A 19,450-nucleotide genomic window follows, 5' to 3' on the forward strand; every position below is an offset into this window, starting at 1 on the left:
TTTCTAACAAGCTAACCACCACTACCACAGACATACACTGCCCTCTTCATGGCAATAGCCAAAAAACGTAGGTCTTTTCGATTAGTACCTGCTTAACTCTACTCAGTGACTCACGGATTGACAATTACTTAGTGCCTGCAAGTCCTTAGTGTCAGGAGTAGAGTGAGGTACAGCAGTGTGAAGCCAAGCAGGTGGAAAACGCATATTAAGTAAGTTTCCACTATGCTCATAGTACACTTAAACGCTGAAAAGTAATCATTTGAAACATAACTTTTATTTCTCATACAATTTCTATTACATTTCCGAACTGTGACGACACACTGACAACATGTTACACATTTTGTAGTGATTTATGTGCAGACCAAAGCATCCCCACCTCTGCCACACTATTCCCCTCATGATGGACAGGTGTCAGATGAGCCAAGTTGATGGGCAATCTTTATCAGCCGCCGGCAGACACCCATAACCCATAGACTGATTCAAGCCCTCCTCCTGGTGATGGATTAGCTCCTCAACAAGACAATGCTGCTATTTCCTCAGGGTACACAGTATTCTGAGCACTGGTGGTGGCCTGCCTCACCTTATACATGATAAAAAAGCATTTGTATAATGATGCATACACAGAAAATTCATATTCTGTCCGTCCTATCGCTCTCCCGATCCTTGTTTTGAGCCAGGTCACGGTGGCTGGCTGTACAAATGCAGCCCCTGTGTCCCATTCCTGATGCTTGCGGTTAAGTTAGGATGTGTATGGAGCAAAGTTTCTGAATCTCATTTGGTTATGGATTGATTCAACTTATCGTTTCGAAACAATATGGATATCAGAGATAAGTTCAGTAATTAGCAATGTTAATGCTGAATATTACAGTGACTGTTCTTGTATAGTCTGGCTATTGGATTTGTAAAGGGCTAAAAGTTTACAATCAGGGAACTTATCTGTGTAAATTAAAGGTGGGCATAGATTATTTTTTTTAATCTAGATTAATCTAGATTCATTTTGAAATTAATCTAGATTAATATAGATTAATATGGCTCGCTTGAATTCTGCCGAAGCCATTCAGAATATGTGTGCTACCCAAATAATGACTAAAAGTAAGAACGAGTTTATCAAATCAGGTGGTGCGTTAGACCAGGGGCTCATCTCCTGTTTCCAAAATGCATCACAAACTGCTTGAGAACGTTCCACTATGATAATTGGTGATGAAAATAATTCATGTTCAAGAAGATGCACTTGTGTTTACTAACTGTTTATTCCGTTAAACATTCATTTTGAACTGTAGGCCTACTACATAAGAGGTCCTGATGAACTGTTTACAGTCAGTAGCTTTGTGTCAATCAATTTTCCGGTGACAAACTTAATCTCCTCTTCTGTGACTATGACCTGCTAAAGAAAAAAGTCTCTAACATGGGACAGTTGTGGCAGGAGTCCCCAAGTATTTATTTACGGGTAATGTGGGCCATCTTACCAGATCAGAAAATATAGGCCTCTGTTTGTGAGCGTGGGAAACATGTGCGCGTCTCCTGATTGCTCAACAGTGTCACGTGATCACTGTCACAACAACACAGTTCATGCTGCTGCAGCTGCTGCTACTACGAGCTTCAACCTGTTGATAATTCTGTCAAAATGGAGATAAACGTCGACGACACGAAGATGCGGGACGTATTTCTTTGGATTTGATCAGAAAAGGCAACGGGCGGAGCGGAGAAAGAGAAGCTAACGGACTTGGAGAAAAGGAGCAGGAAAGTTTGTCTCCAAACTCCGTAAGTGCTGCTGTTAAACTCTGCTCGCGGTTGAAATGTAGCTGGAAAAGGCTCTTGTGAACTTTTGGTGATAAAGTTGTTTCGTGTGGGGCTGTTTCGTGTGGGGCTGTTTCGTGTGGGGCTGTTTCGTGTGGGGCTGTGGACATGAAATGAGTTATGTCGCTGATTTGAAAGAGGGAGGCGCTGCAGTGTTTTTCTGTCTTTTTTCACTCTGTCATTGGCCGCTGCTTCTGTGTGTCGCTTATGAGACGCTATATTCACTCACGTTTCTCCTGTGCGTCCGAAATTGGGCATAAAAGTCGTATAATGTGTGCTGACCATAAAATATCACGGTGAAAGTCATCAAAGCTTGCAGAGTATAGACCCAGCTCCCAACCCAGCTTTGAGAATAGATTAACGCCGATATTTTTTTTATCGCCCGATAAGAGTCTCGCGTTAACGCAGCACGTTAACGCCGATAACGGCCCACCACTAGTGTAAATAGACTACATTACTCTACATGTTATTTCATTAGGAATAAGCTGAAGAACTGACAAGTCGCTGAATAATGTTAGTTGCACTGTACGGTATACACAATAATTTCTCAACACAATACTGAATAAACAGTAGAAATGAAGGAGCAGACTTTAAGCTCGACTTTTTCCTAAATAAAATTCCCTTCTTTAGAGAAGAACGAAGTAACTTTTTTACCATAATAAATCCTTTTCGTAGTCCCTCTGGGGGTAATACAAGTGTTAATGGAATGATTGGGGGGTATTTCATCTCCCCCTGGTGTCTCTGGCCAGAAAACCACCTTTGCAACTTCCCTGGATCCGGGTTGGAGGCCCCAATACACACTGGACTCAAGAAGAAGAAGCTAACAGGCAAAAGGACAAAGCTAACTGTGGGCTAGCGTCCCTTTAGCAGTGTTTACAGCCAAGTTTGAGTGGAAAAAAACTATCTCCATTGTGTCATTGAGTTGTGGCACAATGAACAATATCCCTCTCTCTCCCTTTGTCTTTTCTGTCAGCGTAGTATTTACTCTCAAGGACAATTAATTTTGAAGTTGTGAAACGTGCATATAAAGTCCAGCACGGGAGGAATTGGGATGTGCAGAGGGGTTTGTGAGAGCCATTTGCGACACTTGAAATGAAACGTTCTCCCTCTGCCACTCTTTGGGAACGGGAAACATTTGCTACAGGAGCTTTAGTTTAGTCAAACCTATGGGCTGAGCCATTGATTACAAGGCGCAGTTACAGCAGTAATATTCCCCGACAAATGTTTTTTATTCCTCCAGTGTGAACATGTCAATAAGAACTACAACGAACACAGGAACCTTTGCATAGGAAATGGCAACATTATTTAGTGCCTTAAATTCCTGCTTTGTGTTTTGCAGAACAGTCTGTGCACCTGAACAGTCTCCTTGTCCAGTAGCCAGTATATCTCCCGAAATAACACCAGTCCTAAACCACAGCTTTCAGAAAGTGATGCTGACTCTTGTCCTGACTGTGTACAACTGGGATAAAAACTCTTCGCTGTCCACTGTTCAAAGATAATAGAATTACATCATCAGCAATCCGGTGATGCAACCCTCGGGTCAGTGGACGGAATACACTACTACCTCCTCTTGTAACTTGGGCCTAACCGCTCTTTTATGGTTGCTTCCTGTGTGTGACACCAGCATCTCGCTGCTCTGACCCCCCTGAAACATTCAAGCGATGTGTCGACTAAGACTAACGGTGCTTTGTCGGTTTTTTTTTTCAGTGACACATTGCCATGCTTACTGCCTTTGCCAAAAAGAAAAAGGACGCGCTGAATCCGCAGATGCAACAGCAGAATGCCTCTCAGTGCGCCTCCAGGGCAGCCATGAAATATAAATCCCAGCTCAACATGAGAACAGGCGCAGCACGTTGACCGGACCAGGGATTTCACTACATTGTTCATGTCACTGATCGTTGTTTCATACCGGTGAGCATTTTCAGTCCTCAAAAAGCGCACAGTTGACATAGTACTCAACCAACAGTAGATGTAGCTTGCCACTAATACAACATTGTACATAAAGAAAACTTGGTTACGGAAGGATGCTCACAATATTACTAAAACAGCCCTTGTCTGCACTCCTGAAGGAAAAAGAAAGAGCACCTGGAGGCGGACAGTGGAGGCTGAGATGAAGGATCGTAACATCACATGGGGCTTTCATCGGAAACAAGGCGAAGGACAGTTTGGGATGGAAAGATTTTGCCACTGCTCTAGATGCCAGAGGTATAAAGGCGAGTAGGTAAGTCAGTCAATGTAGGGTAAATTAAACAAGTGTATTCTAGTTTTACCCAATTCTAACTAGTTTTAATCAGGTTACTAACATCGTTTCCACTGGCTTTTGATCCCAATGAGGGTAAATATTCTGCACATGCACAGAAAGAGACTGAATGAACCGCGAGCACTCCTGTTCCCCCTTTCAAAAGACATACCTTGATGAAAGCATGAAGCTGCTCCAGTTGGGAGTAGGCCTGGGCTAACTGCCTCTGAAGTCTGTCCAGGGCCAGGGAGCTCTGCTGGGTCAACCCTTCCATTTGCTCTGTGGCCGTCTTCTCCAGGGCGGCCAGAGCCTGCTCACCAGCTCCCACACGGGCCTGCAAGGCATGAATGCGCTGCTCCTATAGAAAAATATAGCAGCAAAAACAGGGAAATCCTTTAATTCTTAATAGAGTCAGCTTTTAGGCTTTGATAGATTATGGGATTCTGAAGCATACACGACTACAAGATAAAGTTTCACTCAGGTTGATGAGACAACTTGCAAATCCACTTTGTACATTACTAAGAAAAAAGGTACTGTGCTCAAGGTCTGTTTCCCAAAAAGTTGCAAAATCAAATTTCATGTCATAGAAAGTTTTCTTTGGGTACACTTTTGAAAACAAAATGCTTTGGATTTCCAAGTTTCTAAGTGAGATGCAAATGTTGGGGACAATTAAAAATTAATCTTATTACTTACATGTATATCAAGGATATATTTATTTAATTTTTTTTTCCAAAACCACCAGAAAGAGCTCAGTCAGAGCTTTAAAATGAGCCCTCCCACAATTTCCTCACGGTGAAATCGATTAGATGCAAAAATAACCACACAAATTAAAATTGTTGCCATTAAAGTCTCCAACCTTTTTATCCAAGTCTTCCTTTAGTTTGGCGCATGTGGCCTCGTGTTGGCTTTTCTCTGTTGTTGCCACATTCAGCCTTCTTTTCAGGGACTCAATAAAGGCCTTCCTATTAGTGGCCTCCTCTGTTAACGTCTTCACCTACACGTTCAAGAAAAAAAACAAAAACAAATAATTGCCATTATAGACGTTTATCCATTTGATTTACCTTCTTTTCCAGATCGTCCAACTGTCCACGGTAACTGCCCTCCATATCCTGTAGAAACTTGAGTCTTGTTTTTAGGTCCTCCACCAGCTGCCGCTTCATGTTTACGTCCCGCTCTACATGGGCCGTTCTGGACAGAAAAACAAGAGTGTTTAACAGCAGCAAAATATGTCACCGAATTACGGTACCGCTGTTGCAATATTATATTATTATACTATCCATCACTGAGGTCTGTGCTCTGAAATGCACATATTTTGTAAGTGAGCCATATTAACACATGGAAACTTAATCCTTTGTTGTAATTCAAAGAATTTAAGAGTGATTATGTACATGAAACATTACTAAAATTGGGAACGTGGTTATGAACTGCTAAAGTAATACCGCATGAATTTCCTAACCAGTTTCTAGACGTCTAAACTCCAGGGTTAGCAAGTTTAAAAGTGAACATATCATATACTGTATGTGGGGCTAAAAAAATGACTTAAAACATAATATTGAGAACCTGTCTTTCTGATTTTTTTTCATCAGTAGGTGGAGTAGTGAACTCTGCTCTGCTCCACCACCCCCTCCCCTCACCTGGCTTTCCCCCGTGGGCCACGCCCCTCACTCCCCTCCACACTGCATAGACCACATGCTACTCTGAGCTACGGAAATCTCATTAATGTTGTGTGAAACACACATTCATCCGCATAAAAAAGATATGTACAAATTAAATATTTTGAGATTTACATTTATTTGCTAAACTGCAACTTTCATGAAAGTTTACAGTGTAGTACTTTTTTCCCCGCAACCCTTGAACGCCTCAGCCTCTCCTTCGGTGCTGCTTTGTTTTGTGAGGGGAAAAAAAGGAGTAAAAGGACCTGACAGCTCCTGTTGATATTGGATTAATAAACAGACATTTCACGAGGTTTTCAGCTGCATCACAGCAAGTCGGTCAGATGTTTGTCAGTTCACAATCTAATAATAGAAGTGTTAATGGGATGATAGTTTTTTTTTTTATCTCACCCTGGTGTCTCTGTCCAGAAAACCACCCTTGCAACTTCTCTGCCTTTGGGTCGGAGGCGCAATACACACTAATGGAATCACAAAGCCAAAGCTAACTGCGGGCTAGCGCCATTGTAGCATCCCTCTCTGCCTTTGTCTTTTCTGTCAGCGTTGTATTTACTCTCACAGGCAATTAATGAGTAAAAAAAACGGCACATGCTACGACACCTGCAGTGGCGCTTTGGGGCATTAGTTACTGCTTTAGATGAAAAAAAGAAAAGAAAAAAGAAACAGTTTTGATTTACGGCATGGTTTACAGCCTCAGCACAGTGTGATAAACACACTTTCAGCGCAGAACTGCTCAGGAACGATATAATGTTGGATTAAAAATGTGACGGATAGTTTTGTATCCTGGAAGTACAGCGCCAGCACCGTTGAAAAAGTATGTATTTGATGAGGGAACAACGTTATAACATTTAAAGCTCCAAAAAGTTCTGCATGACATGTCCACTTTGAGATCCATTTACAGCAGATGCCGACAAAGTACTGTATAGTGTAGCACATGAACAATTGCGACCATTCAAATCGCAATTTCCACGCAATTGTGATGTGTAGCGCTATGTCTATGCGTGCAGCCTACAAATAGAGACGCCTCAGCACACGCACACACTTGTCACACACGCGCAGGGCACTGGCAGCCACAATGTCCCCGTGCAGTGCATCAGGTGTGACAGCTCATTATGACAACTAAATACGCTGGCATGCTGTTTGGGTAAATGGCAGAGGGGGGCTGGAATAGGCCTGCATGTGTAATTCTAACTGGCATGTATTAGAACAAGCGCTCTAGTGGGGACGCGGCGCCAAGCCTGACTGGGGAGTCCTCTCTGACAAACGGCATTCTGAATCAACAGTGACACGAGTTGAAGAATTTATTATGTGTTTATCTTTGCAAAGGCGACGCGGTTCCAAATGATTACTTGGGGAATTTGGCGGCGTTCTGCGCTTGTACTGCCTCATCTGAAAGCACACCAACAAATGCTGTATTCTCTCTTATTTAATAACATTGATTTGTTCAATATTTTAGCATATTATGGCCCGGCGTTATTCTAAATTGGCAATGCATGTTAGCATGTTTTATTCCGTTTTCATGAAAGACAAATATGAGGCATTTTCATGGTTGTCTACACCGCTGGGAGTTTGAACAAATAGAATAAAGATCATAAGGATGTTGTTAATTAAAACACTCAGAGATGTATTGGATCTCTTTAGCTCCCGCGCGCATCATGGCATGTGTGTTTTAAATAAACAAATGACGCAACTACAGAGCAAAGGCTTCAGTGTAAGTAAATGTCCCGGCCTCCCCAGGTAGAGAGGAGCTCGAGGGCAGCATGGCTAAATAAATGTGAGCTTGTCCTATTGGAGTGACATTAAATTAAATGAGAGAGTCTAGCCTTAGGACTTTGGGGGGGAAGTAGCGCTGAATGGCTACCCCATGGATTTGGCCATTAATGAGAAAACCCATATTGAACCTTTCTGATGACTGTCTGCTGTTGACTTAAAGACAGAACGCAGCAATAAGCGTCAGCAGCTCCCTCTGCCCCAATGCAAATGGCAATTAGATGGACAGCATTTATTTTAGATGTTCCTTCTTCTGCACCCCAAAAAGAATAGAGGATAAAAAAGAATGAGGGATGACTGGTGTTTCTGCTGGAGCGTGTGATCTCTATTTATGAGTGTTAGTGAGGAGCCAAGACCAGAGCCTCCGACACCCTCCCCATAACACCCGCATTTGTTCCCTTTGTTCTGTGCTTGTTGGCAATATTGTTCATCAAACATGCGTGTATTGTAATGATAACAGTCAGCGGTCTGGAGTGCATGAGAGAAAGTGAGCGCTAACATTTGGGTGGATGTTGTTAAGAATGGAGAGCGCTGGATGTTTCATGTGGCTGATAGACAACAGGGCTAAAGATGAAAGAAGCTGCTTCATAAATAAGGCAGGGCCATAGTGCCGGATATTGACTGAGGACATGCCGGTGTACTTTGAAATTCATTTCTTTTTTTTTTACCCCTTCTCTTCTTTAAGGCGAGGCAGCCTTGCTCCCTGTGTGTGTGCTGAGATGTATATTTCAGAGATGTCTAGACATGTCTTTCATTCTGAGAAGGAGTCCCTCCATGGAGGCAAATGGACTGGTAGCAACAAGGGCTGGGAGCTGCCTGTACCAGAGTGTGTGACAAGAGTGTGAGGAGGCTGCTGTCGTAGCCCTCTGCTGGGGGATGTTCACTCTGTGGCTGTGATCCTTTGGTCACACACCGACACATGCCCACTGTGATTGTACACATGCCCCGTATGCATTATTGAGAAAGGCAGGCAGAGGACACAGAATACTAGACAAAGAGAAAGAGACGGAGGAATGCCAACTTGTTCTTTGTACCTTTCCCTCAGTTCAAAGAAGGAATTCTAATGCAGAACGACAACGCGACTTTTACAGCACCACTCAAATCAACAACAGAACATTTTCCCTAAGTGAATTGTTTATCTATAGATGTGCTCTATGTAATGGAGCCAGTGCAGCAGTAGGTGAACCGTGTAACTCATTAGGGCTGTGTGGCCCACAGGCCAGAGTGATAGTGTGTGGGTTTAGGTGTCATGGGCCAAACTGGTCCCTCCTGCGGCACACAAACAATCAATACTGGTCTTTGATCAGCACTCCACAGCAGCTACCCACATAAGAAACCCTACACTACATGACACACAAGACACCCACATAAACACTGCGCTCCTTTACACTTCTGCGCACTTACTTAAGAGAACATGCATAATTTCACTAATCATCTGCAGAGAAGAGAAGCACCAACGGTTACGTGCAGGAGACAGAGAGCTGCCACACGGTGGAATCAGACACTGCAGAAGAGACGAGCTGTGGACGTGCCAACGAGCGGAGAGGTGCAGAGCAGAGACAAAGACCAAGGCTATGCTCACTGAAAACTAAAACTAGAACCAAAACAGGAGTTTGATATTTGGCAAGTAGTTTACATCATGCCATTCTGTAAATATTCAAACATGTGTCTTCATGTGCTCATGAAATATTGATCTAATATCAATGTTGACTTATCTGCGATGTAAAAGCATTTTAGGTGATGAAAAACATTTGTGTGGTGCGTCTCAGCAAAAATTGACAGGGAGTTATCCTTTAATGTCTTTAACGTCTTCTAAAATATTGAATTTACTGAGTATTTTAATGTTGTACAGCTTGGAGTTTGTCCTCTGTGGCCTAATATAGGTCACTTAGCGAAGCAGTGGGAGGTTATAGGGACAGATACGGAGAGCAAGGTGATGTAAAAGAACAAAAAGAGGGTAGTGTAATAATAATGGTGAGTGTGAGACTAACTTGTCCTGTAGTTGGCGGAGCTTGTCCTCCTTCTCCTGGAGCTGGCCTCGCAGGGCTTTGTTAGCTGCCACCTGCCTCGTGACCTCTGAACCGGCGCTCTGGGGGAGAGGGCGGAGAAAAGACTGTGCGTTTGTTAATGTGTCGGAGCCGGCGCAATGCGAGGCGGGAGGGGAGGGGCTGCTTTTCACGACACGGCTGATGACAGGTCAGGCGCAGCATGCCTCCTCATTAGATCTACAGCAGGAGGGTGGAAGGTGCTAAAAGAGGTTAAGAGGAACGCACTATTTTTCAAAGCGGATCAAATGAGGGGAGTAATTAAGGGAAATAACTATATTCATTGCCGTTTCATTAAGCTAGACGTTTTTAATGTACATTTCTAACTAAATTACTTCCATACAGCGAAGATATTATGAGCTTTAATTACAGTTGTGTATATACAAAGTGAATCAGTACACATAATTATAATACAGCAAGAGAAAAGAGGCTACTACTTTCTGCAGAACCTACAGCATGTACACAATCAAGGCAATTACCAAGTCAGTGTGTATCATTTTATCAATTAAAGAGTAAAGTAAAAGTCTTTGCTTTTACATCCATGACAAGAACATTTGTTTTTTATTTATTTATTTTACATTCATCAACCAGGACAATTCAGAGCCCTGGTCCCGGAGAACCCTATTGTACAGGATTGTGGTGGTCGGGGAAAACAGATCAACTAGGGGAAACCTACCTAAATGAGCAGAACATGTTAACTCCACACAGAAAGGCCAGGGATTTAAACCCAGGGCCTTCTTGCTGTAAGGCAAGACCGGGAAACAATCAAAATGCTGTAAAACTACCGTGTGAAACTTTTACTGCAGTTATTGTATTTATATATGCCAAGTTTTCTGTTGTTGCATTGTTAGTGGCCACTTATACATATATTACAGGAGATTGTTCCCTTCAAATAACTTTTGACATGCTGCTCTTGTCACCCCCGACACTTCCCTCCTATTTGCTTCTGTGGAGCGACTGGCGGCTCCTGGAGACAGCTCAGTTTTAGATCAGGACTCTGATAGATATTGGAACCTGCATGTTACTTTGGTTTAAAAGGCCCCTGTGTCTCTAGTGGATACCGTTCCCGTGCAAGCTTTTGTCAGTCTGCTAGCTCGCCGAAGCCGGTGCACCCCCGCGGCCCCCCGCCCCGTGCGCTGTCACCTGCCATGACGTCCTCCGCCGCACGTCATGACAGGGCCAATCTGCTGTGTGACACTGACGGGGAGGCTGCGCTACACCTCGCACCTCATTCCCCATGATGTAGGGCACGTCTCCGCTGCTAAAGCCCATTGCTCATCTCTGTGACAGGCGCCTGCTAATAAGATCAAATGATAAGGAATGCTAATTCATGTCCAAATCACATGCAATTTCAGGTGATCTGAGGTGCACACTGCAAGCCCGGAGAATTGGTCGAATTTTTTTTTTCTTTGCCGTATGATTTCAAAACGAAAACCTTGACGGCTTCTTTTAGAGATTTTTAAACTTCTCAAGGACTGGGGGCTGTGCGGAGCAAAGATGTAAGTGACTCAGAAATATTGATGTTTAAATAAAACGCTTGGGATTTTTCTCTAAAGATGAAAAAGTACTAGCACAGTACAGTCATTGCATAACTTTGTAAAAAAAAAGAGATCAGACAAATTGTGAAGTATACACCAACAACTGCTTTTATAGATTATAAACAGAATCATGCAGCTTAATTGTCAAGTCTTGAGTCTAACAGTCAAGTCAAATAGGAACTGTTTGTGTATATTGTTACTAGAGTCTCAGCTGAGGTTTAGCATATTGTAAATGCACAATTCATTTGTTTTGTTAACACAACAAAAACAAAACTGAATCAAAATCTAGACTCATCAGTGTGAGGGAAAAACAACAACTTTTCTGTGTGTTTTTTTTAGTTTATTTTCAGTAATTCTTCTTGGGCTTCTAGTGCGCAGGATGAGCATTCATGTGGCACAAGCATAGGAGAGTAAAATAAGTATTTAGATGGGTCTGGATTCACTTTTAATTTACATAAATAACAAAAAAAAAGTTACTGATAGTATTTAAGGAGGAGGGAATCGTGCGTCAAGCTTAAGAGGAGCAACCCATTAACAATGTACTTGCACACCGGCTGTAAAAAGTTATTACCTTGAGTTTGGCCTGCAGTAGTTTGACCTCAGCCTCCAGAGCGGGCAGGGCAGGGTCAGGTGGGCTGGGTCGGCCCTGGCAGGAGCACTCGCGGGGGGCTGGTGCAGTGGGCACTGGAGCAGTTTTCTGGGGGAGAGTGATCTGCCTCCACTGCTCCAGCTCCATCTCCAGAACCCTCTTTTGTTGTTCAACTCCAGCCAGGTCAGAGGTCAGCTTCTGTGGGTTGACCGACAGGTACAATTGGTGGAGAAGGTAACTACTGACAAGCTGCCAACTAAAACAAAAGTTACTAACCTGAAGACATTTGAGAGCTACTTAAAAAGAATCACATTCCCCCCTAATGAACACTGTACAATCACATAACGAACATAAAGCAAAAATACACAGCATTACCTTCACCATTATCAGGCTCTTATTGATTGGCCTCTTGTCTACGCTAATACTGCGTTTACCAGAAAGATATATTGAATAAAAAGCCCAATGGCAAACTTGGAAAAAGTTAAACACTTCTAAACTCAAAACCAAAGAAAAAAAGTTATTTGCACTCAATAAATGTCTTGGTGTATGTGCAATCAAACTGGAAGGAAGTTGTACTTTTGCCATGTCGTAATATGAACTATGTTGGAATACTGTAGAGTCATGCATGCATAGGGCATGACCCTGAAAAAAATAAATCTTAAAGTACCAAGTTTTGATGCCTGGAAGATCCTGAGATGAAAAAGTAACAAAGTGGTTACTGGTTTTGCTCTAATATTTGTTTGTAAAATGCATATTTCTGTTTCTTGGTTCTCGATTATGAGTAATGTACACTATAGGTCCAGATAAAAGCACCGTTCAGTAAAGTGTTGGTATTGAATAAAAATTTAAGGTAGCCAGCCCTATATGCACTTATTGGTCCAGCATTCACACTGTACAAAACCACAACCCAAAGAATTAAATACTTGTGATGCCTAATAAAGCTCTGATTAAGGATAGAAACATGTCTCTGAAATATGGTTCAATACAGCCACAATTAGTTTCTGTCTCTGGTATCATTTCAAACATCAAGCATGCCTAATGGCACAAATAGGAGACTTGATACATGAAGATATATGCTGCTTACAGAGAGGCAAATACTGCCACACACCCCCTCGTGAAACCGCAGAGTCCCCGGGGTTCGCTCCCTGCTCTGCATACATGGAGGTTATTGATATCTGGTTGCTGGCTGACACCTTTTAATAGAATCCTCTTGTTTTAGGTTTCCTGCAGAAGAACATGCCGAGTCCCGGGAGGAGGAGCGGGGATTGATAGAAGGAGAGGCGCGCGGGCCGCAGTGACAGTGGTGCAAGAATTGATGGTGGCATTGATGACACTTCCGGTAAGACAAGCTTTGATTTCACAGGCCATTTTGAGCGGCGGTGAGATGACACTTGCATGGGCTGAATAATGTGGGTCCATTAAGCCCGCGGGGGAGAGGACAGCCATCTCTCTTTCCTATGAGTGGTGGTCAGGCCTGGCCCCAAAGTGATACCCAGTCATTAGCAGGATAAATAAAGAAATCCACTCTGCTGAATTAGCTAAACTTGCCTGGTGTGAATGAGGACATGCTGCAGCTACACCTTTTCTTCTCTTTCTGTCTCAGGCGGTTAATGTCTCCTTTCATTCAAATACATAAAATATGGTTGAAGCCACGAAAGCCCCAAAAATGTTATGGCGTACACCTCTTACTACGAAAATACACTTAATCTGACATTAATCCCAAGTGTTTACACGAAGGAGGAGGGTAGGACATAGCATACATGAAAAGGTAACACCGGTAAATTTGGATGTCACTGAAAATTACAAAGTCTAATGTTGTAAATAATCCGAGCAACCAAAAGATCCCACATTTCACACATGGGCTGATAGCAGAAGCAGCGCAGGTTTCATTCATCTGTAAAGCTTCTTAACCTGCCTTTGATGATAACTCAGGTTTAGTATGACTGTTTGGAAAAGCGGGGAATGTAAGGTGTACAGTACGCCTGAACAAGTTATGCTCGGGATTTGAAAACTGCGAACTTGTAGAAACAGTATATTTAATGACCCACAAGTTACAATGTCTACACAATGACCAATGGCAGGGCGCAATAATAATGTAACCCATGTGTACACCCTCCAAATATAAACATACCAAATAAATTGTCTTTGGCTTAGTGTATTTGTTGTTTCAACCTAGATGCTTTAATGAGACAACCCTTAATGAATCTATTGTTGAGAATGGCTTCGAAGTGTCATTGATCATTAACTATCGAACTGTGTATGTGTACATAATATACTTTCTTTAGATAAGTTATTAAAATACAATACTGATGATTTGGTGCTATTTAAAAATAACATTACACATTAAATATAGACCGCAACATAAATGCATGTATGTATAGTCTCTCAGTTGTACGGGAGCTTTCCATTACAGATATTTTAGGGTTTTTTTTTTTTAACTTAGTCGTCTGTAATGTTTTCTTTTTTCTTTTTAAAGTAATGGAAGTTTAACTGTTCACTGTAAAGGCTTTGTCGCATGTGTAGACAACTGTTTGTGAAAGCCATCCTGGTGAAACTACTTAAAGCAGTACTAAGTATCTCTTGCCCCTAGAGGCCATAAGCGCAACTGCAGATGTCGTAGCATGTTGCAATTTTTTAATTGTCCGTGAGAGAAACTACTGACAGAAAAGGCAAAGGGCGAGAGGGATATTGTACATCCAACTACACAATGGAAATATTTTTTCTCACTCAAACTTGGCTGTAAATACTGTTTAAAGTGGCGCTAACCCGCAGATAGCTTTGTTCGTTGCCCGCTAGCTTCTTCTTCGTGATTCTATTAGTGTGTTATTGGTTGCTCCGGTCCGGTGGCAGTCAAATTGCAATTGTGGTTTTCTGGACAGAGACAACAGGGGGAGATGAAAGACCCCCCAATCATCCCATTAACACTTGTATGTATGTACGAAAAGGATTTATTAAGGTAAACAAGTTACTTAGTACTGATGAAAGGGTTAAGCCTGACAACGTCACTGTCAGTGACACCAATAAAAAATTGGTGAACATAACAGTTGTGTGGATCTAGTCCGCTGTTCTTTCCATCTACCTTGATTTAATTGTCATATTGATACATATTATTGTCTGCATAATTCCTGTCAAATTTTGTGTTCAAAAGCATGAAAACACATCATCATAAAGTAAAAAAAAAAAATAATAATAATAAATGACTGCGCGGAGACTTGAGGCAGCAAGGGAAGGACAGAATGGCCCAAGCACAGTGCAGCACAAACAAGTCGAGTGTGTAAGTGCCATGCTCTTCCTCACATGATGGCCCCTGTGGAGGCTGTCCTAAGCCAATTACCAGCAGAGTTGGAGTTGGAGAGTTGGCTATGACCGACTGGAACAAGCCCAGAGTCCATCACCTCTTGCCCTTTCCAGAGAGGGCAACGAGACCCGGCTTTGACCAGTCAGTGTGCTCCAACTTTCTCCGGCAGAGTGGCATTAATACTGCAGCAGCAAAGTGGAAGAAACAAACAGGAAGAAGACAACAACTCCTGCGCTGCGCTGTCCACTCACTGACAACAGTGCTGTGTGTCCGAGGCCTCCCCGGGCCGCTGCTGTCAGATGCCTGGGAGGGATCACCAGGGCCACTTCCTGGGTAGCAACAATATGAGGGCTCCTCTATGACCCATACGCACAAGTCCGGCCCGTTGCAGTACTAAATATACAGAGCCTTCCTAATCAGCTGTCCAGTGTGCCTTCTCCTATGTAAGTCTCCTCTGGACTGCGGCTGTCTAGTTTGTGTGTGCAAGGACAGGAAAGATACTGTTTAAAGGCCAAAGTGCCCAGTGTTTTATTTATACATTGTACCCCGTCGAAAAGTTTTCTACCTGGAGGCGGGTACTAAATAACTTAATGGGTGTGTTGCAAACTGGCAGCAGGATCAGAAGGAATAGTGCTAGTGACATTGTGGAAATCTTTTTAAAACATTCAACATGACAACAACACGGCAGCAGCAGTGAGAGAGAGGATCCTAGTCTCCCCCTCTCCATGGCGCTGATCTCCCCAGGCAAGAGTACAGCCCTGTCAGCTGAACTTATTAGCATGATGAGGGCAAAGGACCTGCAACTGCTGCCCACAAAGAATATTAGTCGAAAGGTGTAAAGAGAGAGAGATGGTAAGATAAGGTTCGATCTTTATGTCTCTTTACTTAACTCTGGTAGTTAGTAAGCAGGCAGTGTATGGGGAGATTTGGTGAAATACTGCCTGAAGAGTCTCGATCTCGATTTAAATTCAATCATAATTTATGTTGTACACTTAGAAGCGGTAACTTTAGCTTCACTGGCGTTGGTTAATCTGCCTCCCACTCACTCAGAGCATGGTTAAAGGCTGACCAGTATGACCAGTATGAGGTGTGAATGGCATGTGTTGGTGATGAGCTGCAATAAATGAAAAAAAAAAATGGCCATTTGGATATAACCCTCTAATTTATACTTTGGAAATAGCAAAGAAATAATAATGGTTCCCCTCCCCAGCCCAGAATAATATCTTTTATTAGTGAAGCTGTGAAGAAGCATTGCAGTAGGTGTGGTTATGGCCATGGTGACTAGGGCTGGGTTCATTTTTTTTGTCCGATACCAGTACTTTAACGATACTTGATTTTTGATACCAATACCGCAACGATACTTTTTCCAACAGCTATACTAAAATATGTGTCGTCCAGAACCAGAAAACAGAACAATAATGTGTGAAAGACATGCACATTTACAATAGCGGGTTCATCTCCAATGTCAGGAAATGCGTGAAAAATGGGGAATCATTTTGGGAAAAATGCAGGAAAATTGGTAGAAAATGGGGAATAAATTGGGTAATGATGGAAACAAAAGGAAAATATTAGTAATTAAAAAAAATGAGAAAAATGAGCAGGAAACATTGGGAAAACAATAAATACAAAAATGGGGCAAACATTGGCAAAAAAAACAAAACAACCAAGTTACTTACTTTGATGCTGTCCCTGGACCAATGGCATCAAAACTTGGATCTAAAGATAAATGTTTTTTTCTTCCATTTTTTCTATACCGGTAGAACCTAAACTTTTTTTACAACACCAGACTGGCCAGCCTTAGTCGTGACCAGTCCTCCCAGGAGTGGCCAGAAGTGCCTGTGAATCAGTCTTACATTTTGATTACAAGAGCGAGAAGAATCTTCTGAAGAAAGAAGTTAAACATTCTCAACTCAACCAACCCAGTCCTGGTGAGAATATTTGAAAATGGCCACTGATTTCTACTTGGAATTGTTTTTCCTTCATATACTGCAGTAGAAGAATGAAGGCCATATTTAAATCTGATCTGGTTGAATTTCTAAACAATGATATTTTCTACATACCTAGTTTTCTACATCATAGCTTCTCTCCCTCTCTCTGGTTACCTGTATAAGCGGCTTGCTGTTGCTCAGTGTCTTGTTGAGGGAGTCAACTTGCTCTGTTAACTTCTCGTTGGCCTCACGCAGCTCTCGGGCTGACAGGAGAGCATCTTTTCTGGCACTTCGCAGCCTGTCGGTGTGACGCTGTAGGGACTGAACACGCTGCTGCAGAGAAGAGGAGGGGCACTTCTTCCTTTGCTTCTGTCTCTTCCACCTCCTGTGCTCTCCTCCCCGCTCCCAGGACCCATGCTGTTCATCATCTAACAGGGAGGAAGTCATACATAGAGGCGCCTCTGAGTTGACAAGTACACACAATAAAACCACATCCCTATTTAGAAACCGACGGATGGGAGTGTATGCACAAGTGGATAACAAGACTGATATATTTAACAACTTGAATGATTAACATTTGTGCAACCATGAATAATTCAGGTGGCGATGGGGAGCGGGAAAAAGCTTGTAAACTTCTCAGATACTTGTTTTTGATCGACAGATTGTGAATGTTCTTTTGGATTTGATTAATAGTCGATTAGGTTTTTGTAGTTCAGCATGGTTGGGAATGAGAGAAATGTACCTTGATCTAGAAGTTGTCTTGTGGTAGAGTTCACAAGCTGCGATTTAGACTTCTGTGCAGATCTGTAAGACTGCAAGAAAGGAAAAAAATATACATAAATGAGGTCTGAACAATTGAAGATAAGATAAAAATCTAGTGCAACAATAAACCGCCTCAATTGCAGAGGGAAAATGTAGCCCACACATTGAAGTTTCTCTCAATTGATAAGACACTGAATGCCACTGCACCAAGCCACCAATTCAGTAAACTCCTTTCTCATGGCAACTTTTTGCAACACAATACCTGCAATTTTGTGTGTGTGCGTTATATCTGCTGTGTGTGTGAGAGAGTTCACGTACTTACAACTAAAGTGCACTTTTCAACTGCCACTGCTGTGCTTTGTGAAGTTCGTTTGAATATAGTAACAGTGTTTAATGAAATGTGTGTAAAGAGTCAGAAACAGTGCCCAGTCAATTGAGAAAAACTGTTATATAGATATAACATTGCACATGTGAAGGAAAAAAAAAACATTACATACTGTATATAGCTATTTTCGCTAACAAAAAAAAGGTGTGACAGAAACCGCTATGGGCTTACATACACCACTAAATGAAAATATGTAAAATAAAATAAAAAACTCCAGTATGTTGATACCAGGCTAAATATGGTGCAGCAAGCCATTTTTAACCATAATCACCTGCATATAATTGCAATTGAGTTTAACTAATGTGATTTACTGTATTTTTTCCTTCTTTACCCTCCATCATCTCCTACCTACATCAGGCGACAAGTGTTTAATGTAACATAACCGGTGACATGTCGCTCCTCTCAGAACGCGGCTCATAATGACACCATGATCACAGGGTACACTCTGTTTAACTCCCTAAGACAAATCACTGGGAGCTTTAATAATTCACCTGAGCATGTTCCGCCAACTTCAACTCCCGCACATCTCCGGGCGGATATCGCTCCTGACATATGCCTGCGAAAGCTTCCTTTGTTCAATCACTGTCTAAAAGCCCCAGCTCATTCATATGTGCTTCTAAGTGCCCATAGTGACACCTCCCAACTGCTCCTCTGTTTGTAGTGACATCAAAGGAGCCCCATTCCCCTGCTCGCTGCGGCGAAGGTCAGGTAGGATCTGATCAGTGCCAGGTTTGATCACACGGTGCTGTGTGGGGAGGATAGAGGAGACAGGAGCTTTGGGTAGTGACAGGCTAAGGTGCGAGGGGGCTGGGGGTTGTCACGACGATGAGCCCGGGAGGAGCTGATGGGTGCGTTTAGCCAAACAGGAATGAGGAAACTGTGAGGGGATCAGCTCCGCTGCAAGAGTGAGTCCTGAGCTAAAGGACTATCAGAGCTGTTCATATGCTGTTATCAACCAGTTGGGCTCATGAATGCTAAATGTTTTTAATGTATGTTTTCTAAACAGAAGCTCCTACAAACATCAATAATTTTTCAGACTTTTTGAATTACTTGCGTTTCGTGTTTTACAACTTGAAATAATGTACGTAATTCAAAATAATTAAAAGCAATTGCTGCGTGAGTGAAGCACTTCATGCTTTGTAATAGAGGCAATTTGACGGCCGAGATATCCTGGCAATCAGCTGAAGCTGTCTGTAAAGCAGCAAGTGGGAAAGCAAAGTTTTGACCTCTGCAGACGGTGACATACTGACTATGCAGAATTACTCAGACATACTTAAAATGTCCATGTTAAAATGTGATTTCCTTCTGTTCAAGGATATCACGTTTTAACATGGTCACAATCTCAATGAAGTAAAATATGGGCCTTTTGCCTTTATCTTTCATTGATGAATGTGGAATATTTTTGGTTGATGACCAAGTGTTTGAAGAA

General features: G+C 42.4%; 1 protein-coding gene across 1 annotated transcript in view; it reads right to left on the bottom strand.

Annotated features, from left to right (window-relative positions):
- The window catches only part of cntln (centlein, centrosomal protein), a 101,784-nt gene that overhangs the window by 22,117 nt on the left and 60,217 nt on the right, over positions 1-19,450 (bottom strand). The window contains exons 18-24 of the mRNA XM_079553830.1: positions 17,617-17,686; positions 17,049-17,302; positions 11,631-11,846; positions 9,468-9,565; positions 5,098-5,224; positions 4,893-5,030; positions 4,209-4,394 (exon numbers count right to left, since the gene is read on the bottom strand). Of these exons, the coding sequence (XP_079409956.1) occupies positions 4,209-4,394; positions 4,893-5,030; positions 5,098-5,224; positions 9,468-9,565; positions 11,631-11,846; positions 17,049-17,302; positions 17,617-17,686 (1,089 nt within the window). The remainder of the gene's footprint in view (positions 1-4,208; positions 4,395-4,892; positions 5,031-5,097; positions 5,225-9,467; positions 9,566-11,630; positions 11,847-17,048; positions 17,303-17,616; positions 17,687-19,450) is intronic.

This window comes from Gobius niger (assembly GCF_951799975.1).
Source record: "Gobius niger genome assembly, chromosome: 3".
Lineage (NCBI taxonomy): Eukaryota > Metazoa > Chordata > Actinopteri > Gobiiformes > Gobiidae > Gobius > Gobius niger.